At 42.6% G+C, this 21,081-nt stretch overlaps 1 protein-coding gene across 1 annotated transcript in view; it reads left to right on the forward strand.

The window, feature by feature from the left end:
* Positions 1-246: 246 nt before the first annotated feature.
* The window catches only part of GPC1 (glypican 1), a 221,066-nt gene continuing 200,231 nt past the window's right edge, over positions 247-21,081 (forward strand). The window contains exon 1 of the mRNA XM_077349008.1: positions 247-1,162. Within this exon, the coding sequence (XP_077205123.1) occupies positions 1,003-1,162 (160 nt within the window). The 5' untranslated portion in view covers positions 247-1,002. The remainder of the gene's footprint in view (positions 1,163-21,081) is intronic.

Raw genomic sequence — 21,081 nt, forward strand, 5'->3', positions numbered from 1 at the left:
CCTTTTCAAGCCCCTTGTTTGGCCCGCACTTTACGCAGCATGGAAGGGGCGACTCGGCCTGGCCGTCCAGGCAGCAGCAGCATCCACGGCGCTTTTGGAAAGCCGCCGCCGGTCCTACCTCGGAGTATGGAGCTGGAGGGAGGGCGGAGCTAAGAAGCCGGCGGGGCGGGGGAGAAAGAAAGCCATGCCGCCCTGCGATTGGTTGTCGGGGGGCGTGATGCCACGTCCGGCGGGGAAGCCCTGCCTTGCCGCGGAGCCTCCTCTCTTTCTGTGTCTGGCTGGCTTTGCAGGTGGTGCCGCCGCCGCCGGTTCGGACGGGCGGACGGAGGGACGCGCGCGTGTGTCGGGCGCTCTCCTGTGGAGCTGCTTGCCCGGGTTGCGGAGGCCGGCCGGCGGGCTCCTGCCTGGCCGCTCCAAACTTTGCCCGCGGGGACTTGCCGCCGGTTTCGTTCTCTTGAGCATCCTTTCTCCATCCCCGGCGGGGCGAGACGTGGAAGATGCGGCCGCGCTTCTAACCAGCCCGTGGGAGCTGCGGACGAGAGAGAGCGCGCGCGAGCGCCGGAGAGAGAGCGAGCGAATCGAGGCTTCTGTGCCAATCCTGCCGCCGGCGCTTGACGGCCCGAGCGGCGCTCTTGGAGCACTTTGTCGGGCGGCCTCCCGCCCGGCCCGCGCGTTCCTCTCCTCGGCCCCCGACGGCTGAGCGCGCCTGTCGGAAGGGACTGAGCCCGCGGCTGCCCCCTCCCCCTCCTCTCCCCCCCGCTGCCGCTTTGCCTGCCTGCCTCGGGCTGCCCATTGTTCGCCGCCTGCCCCGCGAGGGTGGCGTGTGGGAAGCGGGGCGGAGGCGGGCATGCTGCGGGGAAGGTGGGACTGAGCGCTCGCGTCCCGCTCGCCTGTCCGCCGCCCTTCGGAGCCCGTCCGCAGAGAGCCAGCGGGCGCCCAGAGCCCGGCCGGGGGAGCGCTCGCCTTCGGGGTCTCGCGGGGAGCCGGGGCTGCGCGGCCAGGATGCCTTTCTTCTCGTGGGGATTGTGGCTGCTGTGCATCGCCGCCTCCGCGTCGGCGCGCAGTGACGGCGGCAACAAGCCCAAGAGCTGCTCCGAGCTCCGCCAACTCTACGGAGCCAAAGGATTCAGCCCCAGCGGGGTCCCCCAGGCCGAGATCTCCGGTGAGTACGTGGGGACGGCACGGGGGCTGCTCTCGCCGCCTGTCCCTGGCCGGCCGGGGGGGGGGGGGATAGCAGGCAGGCAGTTCGTTTGGGCGCTCGCAATACGAACAAGGCTGTCCTGAGCTAGCCCCACGCTGCGGTAGCGGTGGGAGAAGAAAGACTGCCTCTGAGCATGTGCAGGCGGCAGCCACTCGCCCAGCTGAGATTAGGGTCGAGGCATCCTGGGCAGGGGTGTGACTTCAGGCAGCTTTGGCGTCCCGGCAGCTTTTGTTGGGAGACTTCCGTAGAGCAAGACCTTCTATCGACAAACAGTTCTCCGTTTCTCCTTCAGTTCCCTCTCCCTCCCCACCCCCGTTTTTGATGGGAGAGGGTGACTCTTAGGGATAAATCATCCCTCCGTCATGATACAGCCAATGAGCCCTTTGATGCTGGCTGCTGGTCACCCACAGTATAACCACCAGTGCCTGCAAGCAGTCAGTGTTTCCAGGAACTTCAACTGGTGCTGAGGCTTTCCTTGCCCACTCACCCCAAATAGCAACTGCTGGAGGCTTCTTTTTGAAAGAAGGGCTGAAATCTCTGTGTGTCAGAAGTTCCTTGGGAAAAAAGCCCTCCCTCCCCAATGCCACCAGCAGCCTCACAACATGCGTTGTTTCCTGAGTTTTAAGTGACTTTCTGTAGTGCAGAGGTTCTTCCCCCCCCTCTATCTCTCCCCCCCCCACACACACACACTGCATAATACTGGGGATGCGTTTTTAAAAATAATGCTTTCTCCTTGGCATATGGCAGTAATGCTCTAGAGCAGGGGTAGTCAATCTGTGGTCCTCTAGATGTCCATGGACTACAATTCCCATGAGCCCCCGCCAGCATTTGCTCAGGGGTTTTGAACTCAGGTCTTTTGAACTTCTTTTGAAGCATAAGATTCCCTGTCAAAATCATACCAAGTATTGGTTATGTTTCCTCGGAAGCAAACCTCACTGAGGTCAGTGACACTGGTTTCCAGAGACATTGTAGCTTGATAAACTGCTGTTGAATTAGCCAGCATTAAGTGTGTGAAGTTCTATGCATGGTGGAGAGTTTCACTCACTGATCTGCCTAGGAGGGGAACAGGGTGCTGTTAGTCCTTGGGTGTCTCGAGCTGGTCTTTGGAATGAGTGATTTGAGTGCAGGGATTGGTGGTTGTAATTAGAGCATGCTGCAAACAGCCTTAGCTACAGTTTTGCACCAGGCTAAAGGATGACTATGTTAAATAAATAAACATAGGTAAATTTACACTTTAAAAAAACCCCTTCATTTATTTAATACATTCTTCTTCTACTCCCAAGGAGCACAAAATATAGCGTATAATAAAGGACATGCTTTACACAGGCCAGTCAAAAGTTTTGATGAAATCAGTAACAATTTGTTGCTCCCTTGAATCAAATCTTGGACAAAGGTGAGCCTAAAAGCACAAGTCTTGAAATGTCATCTTTCCGTTTCTCCCCTCTGATGGTCTTTGTCAGCAACAAACCAGAATAAGGACTTGTGGGTAGTGTCATTTGATTACATCCCATTGGGCTTATTTTTTGTGTGCAGTCACCACAACTTAGCTAATTGAAAAGAAAGCTTATATGACTCTTAGTAAGCGTGTTTATTGATTTTAAATATGGAGGTGTATGGTAGGAAGATGGATAGCCCCCTTCTGAACAAAGAGCTTCAATATTAAGTCTTTTCAGAACAAATGAACCTTCTGGGTAAGTGCATATTAATGAGGTGAAGCAAACTTATCTTTTTGTATTGGAAAGGCTGCCCCCTAGAGAATGTTACAAGTTGTCAAGTTAGCGTGTGCAATATCTCTGGGTTCTTTAGTTCCTTATTTATTAGTTCTGAAATGTTGTAACTTTACTGGCAAATGTCCTTTAAGGTGCACTGATCAGAAAGAAAGGACTGGTTTGCCTGATCAACACTTTGCCAAGTGAGCAGACCATTTGCTTTCGGTTTCAATCCTGTGCATCCTTGCTTGGGAGTTTGCTCTTTCGAAATGAGTGGGGGTGATTTTCAAAGCAAACATACCTGAATAAACAAAACAGACATACATACGTGTATGCAACTTCTCTGCATCCACAGTTATTTACAATAAGCAAGTAGAATTGGGAATATGTATGTTTTTTTTTCTTAAACTCTAAAAATGATGTGAGGTTTGTCCTGAGTTTTGTCCATCTACATTAATTATGCTGCATACAGGTCATTAAATATTTACTTACTTATTTCATTAATACCTGGCATTCTCCCCAGTGGGGTCCCAGAGCAGCTTACGTTGTTCTTCTCTTCTCCATTTAAACTTCCTAGCAACCCTCTGATGCAGGGCTGGGAGTCATACACTCTGAGGCTATATGACTGGCTCAAGGTTATTCAGTAAGCTTCCATGGCAGAGTATAGATTTGAACCTGGGTCTCCAAGAACTTAAGCGAAAACACTGACCACAGCATTGAGATAATATCCCAGAGGGCCTGTAGATGAAGCAGCGTCATTCTACTTTGTCTGGTTGACATGCAGTAACAGTACCAGGATTTTTGGTACAAGGCATGCTAGAAATTCCTTTATCTTCTGTCATTGTTTCTGTTCAACATGCCTGCTTATGTGCCTTTTTGTCATGCTTCTTGTTCATTCTTTTATCAGCAGAGGTTATAGACTTAAAAGTTGATTGAAGTATTGATTCAAATCACCAGAAGAGATCAAGAGAGAGAAAAAGAGTGAGACTGATTTAAACCAAATTTTCCCTTTTGAAATTTATATTTCTTGAACCAACACGTATGCTAATTGGGAGCTGTAACAATATAGTGTTGTAACTAAGTCAAATCTTTGTGTAATTTTGGAACCTAATTCACAGGCAATGCAAAATTATTTCTAGAGACAGATTTCAGGTTGGCACTCTCTGTACACATATAAGGAAGTTAGGGCTGCTTGCCAGCCTGCCGCCTGGAATTTCAACTTATCTTCAGCCTATTTGGATCAGTTCTCCAGGAGTAAAATGGCTGCTTTGGAGGGTGGACTCCATGACATTGTCACCTGCTGAGGACCCTGCCCTTCCCAAGCTATACCCCCAAGTCTCCAGGAATTTTCCCAACCTGGAGTTGGAAGCCCTAGGAAACTAAGCAAAATGACTTATTGTTAATAAACAAGGGATGTTAGTAATTTCAGCAAAATACTGTTTCTTCACAGAATGGAATATAAATATACGTAGTTAGGTTAGTTAGCAGAATCATAAATATTGATCATTTGAGAACTGAATACACTGAAAAGCTGATATAATCCAGCTGAAATACAGCAGAGCATCTCTTAGATTCTGTAATGAATTGCTGAGTCCAGAAGGAATTCCACAATTAATACAGAACTGTCATAAGAACTCAGGTTTCTTCTCATCAGCATTTACTCACTTATATAGACATATAGGCTTAAGCTCAGTCTTTTTTATACATGTTCTTTTTCAAACTGCATAGGTTTTAACATACTTATATTTAGATTGCCTTTCAAATCGCATTATTGTTAAATAATTACTCTACAATGTTGATACTACAACTGATATGATTTTTTAAAAAATCAGATTTTAAATTATTTTAAACCATCAATTTTCATTCATTCTGCTTGCCAGATGGGTTTCATGTCCTCACAATGTGATTATACTGTAACTGAAATATTTAATTTGCTGCACAGATAAAGAATGTCAGGTGTCCTCATTCTTAAGTCCATTGCCTTAATTTCTTATTTCATACATTTCGAAATAAGAACAGTAAAAAAAAAATAACATGGCAAAGTAATTTCCAGAATGCCTGTTATAATGACCAAAGAATTAGAACACATCTAGAAATGACAAGACTCATCAAACTGTGCCTTTGACAGCGTTTCATCATGCAAGGGGATGTTAGATGGCTAGCATTATGAAAGCTAGGAGGAGGATTGCAAGTGGAAAACGAGCAGAGGAAAGAATGGAAGAAGGCCGTCTTATGAGCCATCTGCTTATAACACTGCCAGCTGTGTACTTAAAAAGGAATTCTTCATGTTCCTCGTTGGTGGTTGCCATATGTCCTTCAAATTGATAAGAATTTAGAAAGTCCCATCTGCGTTTTGTTAATAACAACTGTGTAGCGAATACAAGCATCAGCTAGAACTTGCAACTTCTTACTTAGCATTGATATTTGGATGCTGGGAGTTAACATGCTGTGGACGTGTCTATGTGCTCACATGGTGTTCGGCTGTTTGATAAGCGATACAAGATTTCATCAGTTGGCTGGGCAAATGCTGACCATAACAGTCAAGGGTCTTTTTCCTTAGGTGCTAACTTGATTAGTGCAACAAAACCAATACTTTAATCATCAATAGGATTGAGACATGCTAATTACAAAAACATATTAACTAATGGGTGTTACAAAACAGCATAGCTGCAATGAATGATTATTATTTAGCAATGTCATGTTTCTATAAATACGAATTATTATTATTATATTTATATACCACCCTCCATGGTTCTTCTCTTTGATTTTAACCTAAAATCTGTGGGTGTTCAGTTACCAGACTTCTGAATTGAATTAAACCAGTCATTATGCAAAGTAACATCAGCCATTAAAAAAAACATTTGTTTGGTAAAAGCAGTTTTTGCATACAAATAATGAAACAATAACAGCTGCCACTAAGACAGTGACATTCTTGGCTTCATGGAATATCTGAACATTATTAAATTATAGGCAGTGAACTGACAATATTTGATGAGTACTAATCCTAGCTTTGTGAAGAGCTGCAAGCCCCAAGAGATCTTGGCTCTTCATTTTTCCCACTTGATCACATTTTCCCATTGCTTCTACTTCTATTCCCAGCAGAATCTATACTGGCAAGATCTCTTCCAATCTCCACAGCTCTCCCCTACAAATTCAGAAACATTCTACCTTGCCCAGGTTTATGGACAGGATGCTATTAATCCATTTCTTCTCCAAATCACAATCATAGTACCGAGGGGCTTCCTACTTAGATACCCCCTAGACTGCTGATTCTAGCTGCTTTTCCTGAACTCTTTTAGCCTTCTTTGGGGAAGAGGAAATTGTTAAGGGACAGGGATCTCTGCTCTTGCATAGTATGAATATACATTGCACAGTATGACCATTTATGCACTGGGAACTTCACTGCCCCAGCTCTCATGCAAGAGCCCAAATCAGAGGCGGATGAGGTGTACCGGGCTGAATGCTGCCTCGGGTGGGTGCAGGAAGAGGTGGGGCAACCTGCCACAACTAAAACTCCAGCCTGCAGCCTGTCATAAAACCTCTAGTGCGTAAATGGTCTTTAAGTTACTTCTGCTTCCATTTGCTTTGGCTCATAGCACTTTTGGGTGATAACAGATTTTTCAGGGTGGTGAGATTTCAAACAGACTGCAGACCTTTATGAAGAATCTCCCCAAGATGGAGACAGGCAACAGAATGGCAGATGAGACTCGGCAAAATTGTGTGCACAGAGATGAACGTCTGTAAAAACAATCCCTGACCTGACATGTATGCTCTAGGGCAGGGGTAGTCAACCTGTGGTCCTCCAGATGTTCATGGACTATAATTCCCATGAGCTCCTGCCAGAAAATGGGAATTGTAGTCCATGAGCATCTGGAGGACCACAGGTTGACTACCCCTGTTCTAGGGTTTATGGCTCTTACAGTTGAGAAGAGAAGGGAGGGCATCACCACAATGGATGAAGGGTGCAAATGGAATCAAGGCTTAAGATCCAAACCTCTAGATCGGTGGTCCCCAACCACCGGGCCGTGGCCCAGTGTCAGGCTGCGAAGGCCCTGGCACTGGGCCGCGGCTCCCTCTCCCCGCCCCCCCCCAGTAAGATATTTCCCAGGCCGCAAGCTTCTTACTGTGGGAGGGGGGGAGAGAGAAGCAGGGCCACGCATGCGCGCATGTGCCATGCGCGGCCAAAAACATGCATGTGCAAAAGTGCCTGAAAAAGGTTGGGGACCACTAGTCTAGATGGTATGACAACTGGTTACTATACTGTTTAAAAATAGGGCAGCCAGAGCTGTAAACATGTATAGGGAAAGGGGATACAGCATCTCTGTGTCAGGTAGAAGGTTCCATATTGGTGTCTCCACTTAAAATCAAACAAGTGGTCAGTAATATAAGGGACCTCATCCTGAGGCCCTGGGCATCTGCTGCTAGTTTGAGTGGACAGTAGTCACCCTGATGGACCGATGGTTCAGTACAAGGCAATGTTATGTGTCTAAGTGCATGCATGCAGTACATAGTAATAGAAATGAAGGCTTGGAACTCTTTCCATGAGGCAGTGTGGTTTAGAAAAAGGATAACAAAAGACGGGCATGATGAATGTGCATGGTGCTGGGAAAGCATCTTTCAAAACATGAGGGTTCTCAGACCGTGAGCTGGAGAGTCTGCCTGCTCCACAGAAGTGTGCTGCCTTGACACTCCTTTAGCAATAGTGTGGGTGCTTTCATCATGTGGCTTAAATTCCCTGTAAACTTAATACATTCAGGCTGTTCTCCTGCTATTTATGTTAACATCAGATCATTAGTCATACCAGGCCAAATACTGGAAGAGAGTAATATATTACCCAGAATGCTTGTTCCCAAGTTTTTACATTTGTGTTACAAATGTGGTTGGACAAGAGCTTCTTGCAAGCCTACTTGGAAAATTACTTAAGCCCCTCGATGTTAGTTCTGAATGAGTTAAAAGTACTTGCCAAAAGTCTAGAACATTTACAGCATATTCCGCATATTTTAATCTCCAGTCTTAGTTGTGATTTAAGTGAGGATTATGACTAAGACGTCTTCTCTGCTCAGCAAAAGCCTTTGGAGTATACAAACCTGTTGAGGGAGAGAGACACCTACGCCAAGGCTGTTATTAGCACAGTAATTATAAAGATCTGAATAAATGGAGGAGTCGAGCCTTCTGGATTTCTTCTGTTCACACTTCATATTTTTTAATTGCATTTTATCTATACAGTTCGGTCACCCCTTTACTAGGTCATCTCAGAATACGTCCCCTTACTATAAACTCAATCAGGTCTATAAAGGTTCATGCTTGGCTGATCAGTAACATTTTCTTACTATGTAATTCCTGCATGGTTTAGTATAAATAGTTTAAATGGCTATGCTTTGTTTTGGCTTTGATTAGATTTTGGATTCCCCCCCCCCCCGATTTATACAATCTAAGCCTTATTGCACTGTTAATAGATGCCCCAGCTTGTTGATCATAATGACCTATACTACTCATCTACCTTGAGTCTGTGTGAGAAAGGTGGACAATAAATAACAAGTACATCATGTTGTTTACTTTTCTTTCAATGGGTTTAGAGGAGTATTGTCTAATCACATCTAAACAATATTGCAGTTAGCGTGACATTCTTTTAAAATATAGTTTTAATCTAGATCTAGTGTGTGTTTTTAAAATTTACCTGCTTTACAATGCAATGCACGGAGGTTACTAAGCTTTTATAGATGGGCACTAGATTATCCTTGAAGTTGGAGACAGCTAAGAGGCTTCTGCTTGAATGCCTTGCTGTTTGCCTCCCTCATGTTCATAGGCTGAGCTAAGGGCCATTGGGCAACCCTCTTATCTTTCACGGACAATTAGCTTCCCCAGGGAGCTTATAGGTCTAATTAGTCCAGATTCTTCTCTTGGCCCTTTTGAACAAGACCAAATGCTGCCAGCCAAATTGCCTGTCTTTGTCTTTAAAAAAAAATTGTTCTAGATGGAGTCTCAAAGAGTCTCACTATGAGAATCACTGCATTACTTCCATATTAAGGGGAGTTTGAGAATTTTCTTTTGGGATGGGGGGGGGGGGCTGGGCTGGATGGTCCTTTGTGGTTTCTTCCAGCTCAGTGTGATTCTGATTCAGAAGCATGAAAGGGAAGAAAATTTAACTTTGTCAGCGCTTCACCTAGGAGTTCTGTTGCTTACCTGCCTTCTCATGTTTTAACTTTGCTACAGTTTTAGCAAATTTAAATAAATCCAATTCCCTCTGTACCAAATGCAAACATTGCTCTATCTTCTTTGGTGACTGTTGAATCCATGGATTCAGAGACCACAACACTGGGAGCCAGCTTGCTGTAGTGATTAGGAGCATCAACTTTTAACCTGGCGAGCCGGGTTTGATTACTTGATCCTCCACATGCAGCCAGCTGGGTGACCTTGGGCTCACCACAGCACTGATAACGCTCTTCTGACCAAACAGGAAAATCAGGGCTCTTTCAGCCTCACCTACCTCATAAGGTGTCTGTTGTGGGTCCTAAAGGTCCCACTGGACTCTAAATTTGTTCTGTCTCAAGTATGCTTACTTGGAAGCTCTGTTTTGATTACTGAGTCTTCTGAGCAAACAAAAACTGAATCTGACAGCACAGTTTTTCTCTTATTCTTGTGAGTATGTAAATGCTTTACTGGTATGGTATAAATGAGGGTTTAACTGTTTGAGAATGTAATGAGAGCAGTTTGTTGCCAAGATACATGGCTGGTTTACAATACTTTGCTCAGGTGATCTCATATACTGCTTCTGATCTGAGGAGCTATGACAAGTCCACGCACAGGTGATTTTTTTGTTTTTGGTACTAGCTATCCAGGGAATACTCTCGCATTCTGATAGGTTTCCTTTTAAAATGCCGTTACATACTCTTCTGTGCTGTGCAGCTATTTGCATGTAACTGTAGGAGTTTGGCTGGAACTATTTATTAATATATGTCATAAATAAAATTTGATACCAATGGATGTGTGTGTATAATATAAGCCTCTGTTTCTGCATGTGTGCTCTTAACAGGCTGTCATCACAAAATCAGCTTGAGTTACAGTGATAAATAATTTTTTATGGTTGCAACATTCCTAAGACACATGCACAATAATTCCCAGAGAATGGCACTGCATAAAATTCCAGGTGATAGATGTTTATACATTTTCACTCATCCAATTGGCTTATATTAAAAACTGTTTTGCAAGACTGGTCAGCTTAAAAATAGCATAATATGACATAATGTGCCTAATATGCAGTAGAGATCAAGATTCAGGTAATTCAGTATGAACACCACATTCATTTTATTTGCACTTATATGCTTCTACTGGCCAGCATTTTCTAATTCCTTTCCACCTTGTAATAGACAGGAGGAAAAACATCCATTCAGCTGTTCCAACTTTGAGCTTATGGAAGTTCTGCTCCAGCACCAATCACATTTTTGGAGGGGGTGGAATGTTGGATATCAGAACAGTGGCAATTTTAGGACAGGTCTGCCTCATAGAGAAAACAGTCATAGTTTGGGCACTGCCTTGGCAACAAAACACTAAGTTTAAAAGGTAGCTCTGCCTGGTAGTGAGGCAGGGTGGTCTAATTCTACCTCTTGGAGAGGATAGAACATTCACTTGTGAGACTTGTCTCTGGTGACCTTGTACCGTTTGCTATGACTCTTGGCAAAGTGCAGGGTGGTGGGAATGGAATCCTGTGCATGTGAAAGGATCTAACCTAGCAGCTAGTCAGTTAAAACCTATTTGTACCCACAAGCATTTAAAGGAATTAAAAGCAAATTCTGATGCCCTAACTGATTTAAATTCATGTGCCTTAGCCAGGTTTCTCGTTTAACTACCTGGAGACGCATGCTGCTGACAAGTTATATATTTTAAAAAACACTGTGTAATAAATCTTATTGTATATGCCTTCTTGCTCACCACAATGCCTCATGGCAGAAAACTCAAAGACTTTACACTTGCTACCCTAATGACTTCTTGTAACTGGGAGGAAGGTTTACAGTTCAAAACAAACCTGGTTCCCCCAAATCATGTGTTCCACATGTGGATCCAAGAAAATGCCTGTCACACACTTCCTTAAAAATTCAGGAATTTTCTATTAGTCTCTATTGCTGTGAAAAATGCACAGTATGCAAAAATATACAAAATCAGAGTTATATACAAAACCAGAGGTAAGTATACAAAACTAGAGTTTAAAGCTGTATGTTTTGTCCTTTCTGCAATAGATATTCCCCAAAGAGGATGAGTCTGTCTTTAAAAGACTTAATAGCAGTTCCCATCTACTAAAAGGAGACAGATGCTGTCTTCTAACTCTATCTTGAACCATGTTAATCTTATGACCAGACTTTTGAGAGAACCACATATGAGCTGAGGGCCTGCAAGGAGTCTAGCGATAATAATTTGGAAATCCCATCAGAGATCCTAAAATCTCACCACCTAGTATTGTCCTTATCTGGATAGCCCAGGGTAGCCTAATCTCATTGGATCTTAGAAGCTAAGCAAAGTCAGCCCTGGTTGTTTTTTTGAATAAGAGACCACCAAGGAATACCAGAGTCATTATACAATGGTTGCCAGGTATGGGGTTGGGTATGAACATACCATGAGCAGGAAGTGAAGAAGCTGGAAATAAATGTGGGATGCCTGGGTTACCTAGAAGTGACATAGACATGCCAGGGATGTTGGGGGTGATGCTCTAGTTTTTGGTAAAAACCTGTACGGTAGATTTAGCTATCTACCATAGAGATTGGCCCCCAACCCAGAGCCAGCCCCCAACATGTCACTTTTGGGGGATGTAGGCATGTCATGTTTATTTCAAGCTTCTTGCTTGTTTTGGGGAGTAATTACTCCATTTCCTGATAATCCTGAAGCACAGGGAGGGGATCCCTCACTCCTGTCTGGGAACTGGCAATCCCATGTTATGCAGAGGCAGACAATAGCAAACTTCCTCTGAATGTCCCTTGACTTGAAAACCTTATTGTGGTCACTGTAAGTCAGCTGTGAGAACAGAGAAGTGCTATTTCCAGTTTTTCTGAAGATGCAAAGTTATAGTTTTCCCTGTAAAAATAAGCATTTATTTACCCTTTTAAAATTATTGGCGTGCCTGTCAGAAGAAAAATAAGCAAAATGATGCTTGCTAGAGCAGATTCAGCCCAACATGACTAAATAGAATGACTGTTATTATTTCGTATGAATACTCTGTTTATATGGATTTCAGTAAACTAATTTCATCCATCTGGGAACTTCTCTTCTAAGCAGAGATTCAAAATGAATTGATAAATATGGATGAACAAATGATCCCACCCTCCATTGCATACCTGATATAGTATGTTTAAATATAGCCTTGGAAATCATTTCACAGTTTTGAATACGTACATGTTGAGAAGCTCTCACCCTTCTCAGATTTCCATTAATGTTATCCACAATATTAGATGAAAGACTGCAGAGGTCCTTATAGTCTTGAAGCATTGTATCCGTGAAGATGGGGCAACTAATGATCTGCAGTTCTGATTTGATTGTCCTGTAACAGGAAGTATAAGTATCAGATTCCCCTTTGAGTTGCTGAAGGGAAGAAAGTGCTGGTTCAACTTCTGAACAAGACAAAAAATTGTGAACAATGATGTGCTTGAGTGTTATTTGGATTCATGACTTTTGTGAGATGTGCGTGCACGGCTTTGACTGTATTAATTATATAGTGTTTATCTTTGCTGTCTTGAATATTTAACTACACCCATTTACATGGACATGTTAGATTGTAAGCCTGAGGGCAGGGATTGTATCCTTTGAATATAATTACAGTACAGCGCTTCTCTGTTAAGGCGCTTTATAAATAATAAATATTATTATTAACATGTTAAGGCTTATGGATGAAAAAAACTCACTTGAACTCAGCTATTCTTTACTACTTTCATTCAGCCTCCAAATGTACCAGGGATAAACTTCGAGTCCTGTTCTTTGGTGGTTGTCGTTGTTAGGTGCGAAGTCATGTCCGACCCTTCGCGACCCCATACCATTCTTTGGTATGCATCTTTTACTATGCCTAACTTTCTCTGTTTTTTCTGCCCCTTCTGTTGATGAATTGGAAACTTTCCCCTTTTTAGTGGAATTGTAAATTATTCTTTCTTGCTGCAAATTTAATTGGCATAATTCCATAACTCTTATTGGAGTTCACACTAGAGTTTATCTGCATCATAAACTGGATCAAAATAATAATTATGGTTTGGACTTCTGAGTTTTCCATTGGCAGAGTTGGATCTTTCCTTGCCTTTGCTCAGTTTTGACCTAAAATTTTCTGCTGAGGGTCAGGGCAGCATCATGACCTGAGGGCTGCAGTGAGGAGGCAGAAGTTGGATGAAATTGCTCCTCTCCCTAGCAGTCTTCAAGCAGCAGCTGGACAGATACTTATCATGGATGCTTCAGACTGATCCAGCATTGAGCAAAGCATTGGACTAGACAGCCTGTATGGACTAGATAGCCTGGACTAGATATTCCAGCTCTATGATTCTTTTATTCTGTGATTCATGCCCTATACTTTAAATGTTTGAGGTGTAGTATCTGCAATAACTACTTCTATAGATATCCATTATAAGTTACTACTAAGATACTGGGCTATTATTTTTTATTTTATTATATTATATCAATGCAGATGAAACCTCATTGTCAAGTAAGGCTAGATTCCCCAATGGATTCTGGTTACTTCCTGAGAAATTTCTTTAGATAGCAGACAATGAAATGCTTGTCTGTACATGCTGACTGAATTGTGAGTTAGGTCACAATTGAGTCAGTGAAGTCAAGGCATCTCATTGGTGCCACTAAAGCTCTGAAGTGCTATACTGGCGTAGCACTATAGCATTCAGCTTAGAATATTAAAAAGAACTCTGAGGAAGATTGTCAGGCAAAAGGGGTGAGGAGGTAAGCAGTATGGTAGGAAGCTCTGTGGATATTTTAAACAGGACACTGAAGAGATTCAGAAGCACAGCGAAGGGGTAGGAAATGGAGGAAAGCAGCTTCCCTCAAAAGCAGGTTAACCATATTTTGCTAACCCAATGCAAGCAGGTTTAAATGAACAGGTAAATAGCAGCCAGTTAGTAAAATGGGTCTGTCAGAAATAACAGAAAAAATCCATTAGCATCCAGTTACTGAAATGGATCACAAGGCAGTTTGAAAATGACCTCAATGGTGGTAGGGTAAACATTTTGTAACAATAAATAGTGTTCTATATCTGAAAATTTGCTATGCATTACAAACTGAACATTTTCCAATTTGTTTAAAAAATATATTAATGACATTTATACTGCATGAATGAAGGTCATAGAATAAATTCCTTCCTTCCTTTGAGAGTTTCCATGACAGAGATCAGAATAGAATTTAAGTTCTTCTGTAGTAGCTCACAACAACACAATTCTTGCTTTTTTATTTTTGAAGTAGTTCCGTTGTAGGCACTGTTGTGTGGCAAAATGATGGCAGTTATGCATACCACAAACCGTTTATTAGACTAAAATGCAGGTGAAGTATGGACAAATGGTTTTGGCTTGCAAAACGGTGGCATTTTATAGGACTGTAAACTGCTACGTAATTGATTCAGTATGATTTTTCTCTGATTCAGCTCTACTTGCATCAGAATATGGATACACATTCAACTGTGTAGGGCAAAATATGTAGGGCATATAGAAGACATCAAAATACATTTTTGGCCACAATTTCAAATCCAACAAGCATTATCTGGTTTGAGGTACTTAAAACGTATTAAGTATTGCTTACAGTCTCTGTAGCGTAGAGTGGTAAGGCAGCAGACATGCAGTCTGAAAGCTCTGGCCATGAGGCTGGGAGTTCAATCCCAGCAGCCGGCTCAAGGTTGACTCAGCCTTCCATCCTTCTGAGGTCAGTAAAATGAGTACCCAGCTTGCTGGGGGGTAAACGGTAATGACTGGGGAAGGCACTGGCAAACCGCCCTGTATTGAGTCTGCCATGAAAACACTAGAGGGCATCACCCCAAGGTTCAGACATGACTCGGTGCTTGCACAGGGGATACCTTTACCTTTACCTTACAGGTTGCTGGAAGTTACCATGGTTTTCAGCTGGGGTGGGGAGAGGTAACGAGTGTTCATTACCTGTTTTTTGTTCTTGCTTGTTTTAATAACCTTTTCCCTTCCAAACTGAAGTTTAATTACAATTTCATTGCAGTAAAAATAATTTCTGTTTTCATTTTGAAATCCTTAACCGTAAGGCAGTAGGGTCAGTGATCTTGGGTAAGCATAACGAAAGCCACAACCCTGTGCGCACCTACGTGGGAGTAAAACCAATTGAATCCAGGGAGACCTGCTTCTGCATAAGCATGAAAGGAACAGGCTATCTGAGGAAATGTGGCTTGCATTAGTATCGCCAGTTTGGTAGTAGCAAGTTACCATAAACTAGTGAAATGGTGCAAAGGCAGCTGTTGGCATATATGGAGACTGCTAGAAACACACTATTTGAATTGAAGAGATATTAGGGTAGGATGCAACGAAGCATTTCTACAGTTGGAAGGATTTCTACCCTTGGAGCATGACTGTCTTGCATCCCTTTTCATTCTGCAGCCAAACATATCATCCCACTGCTGCTCATGGCCTTCTTTGCCAAAAGAAAACTATTTTGAAGCGTGTTTGGGGCTGCAGTGGGAGATGAGGGGTGAAAAAACATAGGTAGGAATCCCCCAATCTATGAAAATGCCCTGTTAGATCTGAGTGATTGACAGTTTGAAGCCTGAACATTAAAAAAGTCTGGTGCTTTCTCCCTCAGGGTTTTAATGTCAGTAAATTTGCACCTTAATAGTTTACCAAAACTTAGTCAAGCTGCCTTGCCTTGTCTAATTGTAGGACTTGTTTTGGATGCAGAATTTGTCTGACAAGTTGTAGAACAACTTGGCTCTGATTTTCTTCCCTTTCCCTCTAAAATACAAAATTGCTCTTTTTATTATAGCTGTATAACCGAATAGATATTTGTGAGGCTTCAATTCCATGGAAGCAGTGTATTTTATTTATTTAGAAAATGTTGATGCTGTCTCTCCAGGAACCTGCCTGACGTGGCTTACAAAAACATAGTAAATATGAACTATTAAAAGATAGGCTTTCACAGACGGGATCAACGTGCTGTTGTGGATATTCTAGGCTCTGTGGCTGTGGTCTGGTAGTTTCACCAGTAATTGTAACTGGAATCTTCAGAAGTATCTTGCCGTGTCCAACCTCTGAAGATGCCAGCCACAATTACTGGTGAAACATCAGAGACCAAAACTGCACAGCCCAGAATACCCACAGCAACCATTAAAAGATATTTATTAACATCTAGCATTAAACATTCAGCCTAGCATAAAACTATAAACCATAAAAACAGACCACTGCACAACTTAAAATAACAATGTCCAGACTAAAACAGAAATACTGCACGATGCCAAAAACCTAAAGGCACCACAGGAGTCCAGTTGCAGGAACATTTGTATAAACAATACCATTTTTTTTTAGGACTACACATTTTATGCCCTGATAACCACACCCTGTGCTTTCAACAAAGTTTTTCTATTTCTTGCAGAAAGTTTCCAGTGGGCTTTTTATATTTCGATGACATTTTAAAAAGCAGTATTCAGTAAAGCCGAAACACTGTTACCAAGTCAAAGGAGCATGCTAGCAGTGATTTATGAGCACAAGGAGATTTATTATAAGATTAATTGATGTTATTCATATCAGTCTGTAATGCTTCATGATTCATGGATGTAGCTTGTTAAAGGTAAAAACTCGTCATCCTTATGCGCTAATCCACATGCCCAAATCATATTTAACTTTAATCTTTTAATAGTTGAATGGCATAATGTACAGGGCCTCCCCTCTCCCTGTCAGATTTGTGTTCCACTCAGTGGCGAGATAGCCTCAACAAAGAATTCATCCATACTGGATTCCCTTCCAAGAAGATGCCAACGTAGTGTATTTAACAGCATCCTGGTAGCATTTATGTTTTTTATTTCATCTTGTAAGTTAGCAAAAAGTATCTGCTATATCCAAACCATTAGAATACTGAAACCATCTTTACTAATCTGGAATCCGTATGATAAATAAAGCCAGACAAGGATGGCGGGAGTAGTTGGGACTCATCACGTACCTGATTGACCGTCCATCCAGTGAACAGCCAGTCAGGTAGACTGTCTTACCCCTGGCCATATCCCCCAACTGCCAGCACACTCCACTTGATTGACTGTGAGAGGTAAGGCAGCCAGTGAGCACAAGCTGGTGGGAGGAGGCCTGGGACCACAGCCAAGACCTGGACCTGAGAGGGAAGGGAGGTGAGCCCTGGCCTCACTGACTAATGAGGGGCAGGAAAGGCCACACATCCCGCCAGTGCTTCCCCCTGCCCCCTGCCGGCCCACCATGGCCTCTCAAGGCCTCGGGATGCCTGCATGGAAGAGGAGGGAGGCAAGTCCCCACCAGCACTGCCCCTCCACCCCAAAAAGGTTCCCCCAGAACTTCTCCAGCCTGCCTGGGGTGGGGGGAGAGAAGGCTAGCACCCATTGTATTTTTAATTACTACGGGCTTTTTTTGCTAGTAGCAAATGAATGTTTTTGTTCTCATGAGCAGTTATGAAGTATGGAATAGAATGGGTAAGAACCCATTTTACATAAAGCCTTTTTAGCATGCTATAGTGAAGCTGCAGCTATAGATCTTCACAGCCTATACCTCTTTTGGGCTGATTCCCATTAACCATACTGGCTAGTCTTTTAAGTGAGCAATATACAAAGTAAGCAAGAGTTCAGCAGTGTATTTTAGTTGGGGTAGTACAGTTTTCAAGGCCTCTTCAGGATGAGAAGCAAGAATTTTATAAAACACAAATCCTCGCTGCTATTCAGCTTTATTTATAACAACAACAATAATAATATCTGTTTTTCCATCACATGGGTTTCCATCACATGAAATACAGACTACAACTTTAGTTTTGGCTTTAATAGCTAAATAACAGCTTGTTCATGTGGTTTTACTATCTGAGACTGCCGCAGTACTATAAATTAGTTCTGTAAAGTGTGGGGGAGATGTTGTCAAAGAGTTGTTGTCAATGGTGTTTCATCAGACTGGAGAGAGGTGAGTAGCGGGGTACCTCAGGATTCGGTGCTCGGCCCGGTACTTTTTAACATATTTATTAATGATCTAGATGAGGGGGTGGAGGGACTACTCATCAAGTTTGCAGATGACACCAAATTGGGAGGACTGGCAAATACTCCGGAAGATAGAGACAGAGTTCAACGATATCTGATCACAATGGAAAAATGGGCAAATGAGAACAAGATGCAGTTTAATAAAGATAAGTGTAAAGTTCTGCATCTGGGTCAGAAAAATGAAAAGCATGCCTACTGGATGGGGGATACGCTTCTAGGTAGCACTGTGTGTGAACGAGACCTTGGGGTACTTGTGGATTGTAAACTAAACATGAGCAGGCAGTGTGATGCAGCGGTAAAAAAGGCAAATGCCATTTTCGGCTGTATCAACAGAGGCATCACATCAAAATCACAAGATGTTATAGTCCCATTGTATACGGCACTGGTCAGACCACACATGGAGTACTGTGTGCAGTTCTGGAGGCCTCACTTCAAGAAGGACATCGATAAAATTGAAAGGGTACAGAGGAGAGCGACGAAGATGATCTGGGGCCAAGGGACCAAGCCCTATGAAGATACGTTGAGGGACTTGGGAATGTTCAGCCTGGAGAAAAGGAGGTTGAGAGGGGACATGATAGCCCTCTTTAAGTATTTGAAAGGTTGTCACTTGGAGGAGGGCAGGATGCTGTTTCTGCTGGCTGCAGAGGAGAGGACACGCAGTAATGGGTTTAAACTTCAAGTACAACGATATAGGCTAGATATCAGGAAAAAGTTTTTCACAGTCAGAGTAGTTCAGCAGTGGAATAGGCTGCCTAAGGAGGTGGTGAGCTCCCCCTCACTGGCAGTCTTCAAGCAAAGGTTGGATACACACTTTTCTTGGATGCTTTAGGATGCTTAGGGCTAATCCTGCGTTGAGCAGGGGGTTGGACTAGATGGCCTGTATGGCCCCTTCCAACTCTATGATTCTATGTGCCCATCCTTTTTCTATTAGAGTGATTATAATAATGGGGAGGGGGCAGTTTTACTTAGTAAGTGGTATGCTAAGGATTACAGTCTTCCTCCCCCTCCCTGCATAGTTCTAATCTGAAACACAGCTCATCATTGTTTGTAATTTAAATTTTAAAGATGAATAGATATCCTTGGTCCCTGTCTTTTCTTGCTTGAGCCCTTCATATAATCTGTGGCAAAAAAATTAAGCTTGCTTGCCTACTGACCTGTGCCCCCTTCCCTGAAATGGGGTGACAGTATTGTTTTTTTAATTGAATGTTAAGGTTTTAATGTTTTTATTGTAACATTTCCCTATGTTGTAACCGTGTTGAGACCTTTTCGGAGACAGGCAGCCTAGAAGTCTAAACAAACAAACACAGAATAGAAGCACCTTGCAGGCCAAATGGGAAAAATGTATTTAATACTTTTTTGTTCCTGTTTCCAGACACAAAGAAGCCAAAATGATAGGTTGGGTTCCTCCTTTGAATGAATGGAAAGGGAATACTGCTTGTATGGGTTGCATTTAAGGAAAGAAAGCTGCTATGGTAGAGTTTGTCACAGAATTCGGGGCCAGCTGCCTGGGAGGGGGGGATTTGTGTCCTTATAAGTAACATTCCTTTCTGCATTGTAGAGAAGCAGTCTTATGTCACGGTCATAAATTAAATATTTTTTTTCAGCTACTGATGATGTTTAAAGCAATACTTAGGCCTGGTATTCCTAAATATATGTGCAATGTATCTCATGGGTGTATTTTGCAAAAGATCGCCAGCATTACTGTGTCTTCACTGGCAGCATTTTAGCACCTGGACTTAGATTTGGGTAAGAGACAGCACTTGTGAAAGTATCACCCTTGTTTAGTTCCTTCGTGGATCCTTTATGTTAACTTCCAACTTCTTTTGCTCATGATAAAGATGTAAAATAATCTCCAAATCTCTAGTGAGCAACTAAAGAAAGAAGTGTTTATAAAAGTTCATTGCAGAGAGAGGCAGGAAGGTTTCCAAGCGTATTGAGAGCCTCCGTTTTGTTTTCTGTTCCTCAGACTACATGATCCAGAATATCCCACCTCCCCTCCAAGATAGTGGTTAAATTAGACCAAGGCACAGAAATGTGTGTGTGTGTGTGTGAAAGAGAAAGATTCTGGGTCATGCAGTCTGGAGGAACAGAAAACAAAATGGAGGCTCTCAATATGCTCAGAAGCCACTTCCATATGAGAAACCTTCCTGTCAAAACTATGGTATTTGCTGGAACTGGTATTCTCCCCAATGAGAGCCAGTGGGGGAAATTTTTAAAAAAATGGTGTCCCAAGATTGTTCCTCGAGGTCAGGTGGGTCTTTGTGGCTTTGCAGAACTGTTGGGGAAAGTTTTCACTCTCCCTCCCAGGACTTGTTCAAAAAAGCTTAGAAAGATGCAGCCCATTTCACATTGAGATGAGTGGATAGCACACATTTCCAGTTTCCAGTATCCAAATCATGTTCAGCAAGGGACTTAACTTCTTCATAATTCACATCTCCCCACTCCGTATTTATTGTTCACTAATTACTCCAACTTTAATTCAGTTGCTAATGAGCTCTGCTCGCTGTGAGGCAGAAAGCATCTTAATGTGCCTCACAGGCTGGTACATGTTGAGAAAAAATAAAATGGAACATCGCCCTCCCTCTAGAGATTCAGTCAAATCAGAAATCAAATGTGCAATATGTTCACACAAGGGTTTAATGGTGTTTTAAAATGCTGAAGTTTTAAAAAGATTTAGAGTGATTTGGGATTTGAGTCAATGCTTTGATAAATCACCACAATAATTCTCCTATCCATAATTTTCAGTTGGTGAAATTTTATTTTGTATCAGCTTTGGCATGGTAAAAGAAGATGCTTACAGTGTACTAGAGAGGTACAGATTATTTCCAAGATGTGGTAAATCCCCAATCTTGATACTTCAGATAAATTCAGAATAAAAAATTGTTTAAAATCAAGTTGATGTTTTTCTTGATTTTGACATAGAATGCAATGGTTCACATTCTTTAAGGATGAGGAATTCCTTTTCACATTTTAACATTTTTGTGGACATCCAC

This window comes from Paroedura picta, chromosome 8 (genome assembly GCF_049243985.1).
Source record: "Paroedura picta isolate Pp20150507F chromosome 8, Ppicta_v3.0, whole genome shotgun sequence".
Taxonomy (NCBI): domain Eukaryota; kingdom Metazoa; phylum Chordata; class Lepidosauria; order Squamata; family Gekkonidae; genus Paroedura; species Paroedura picta.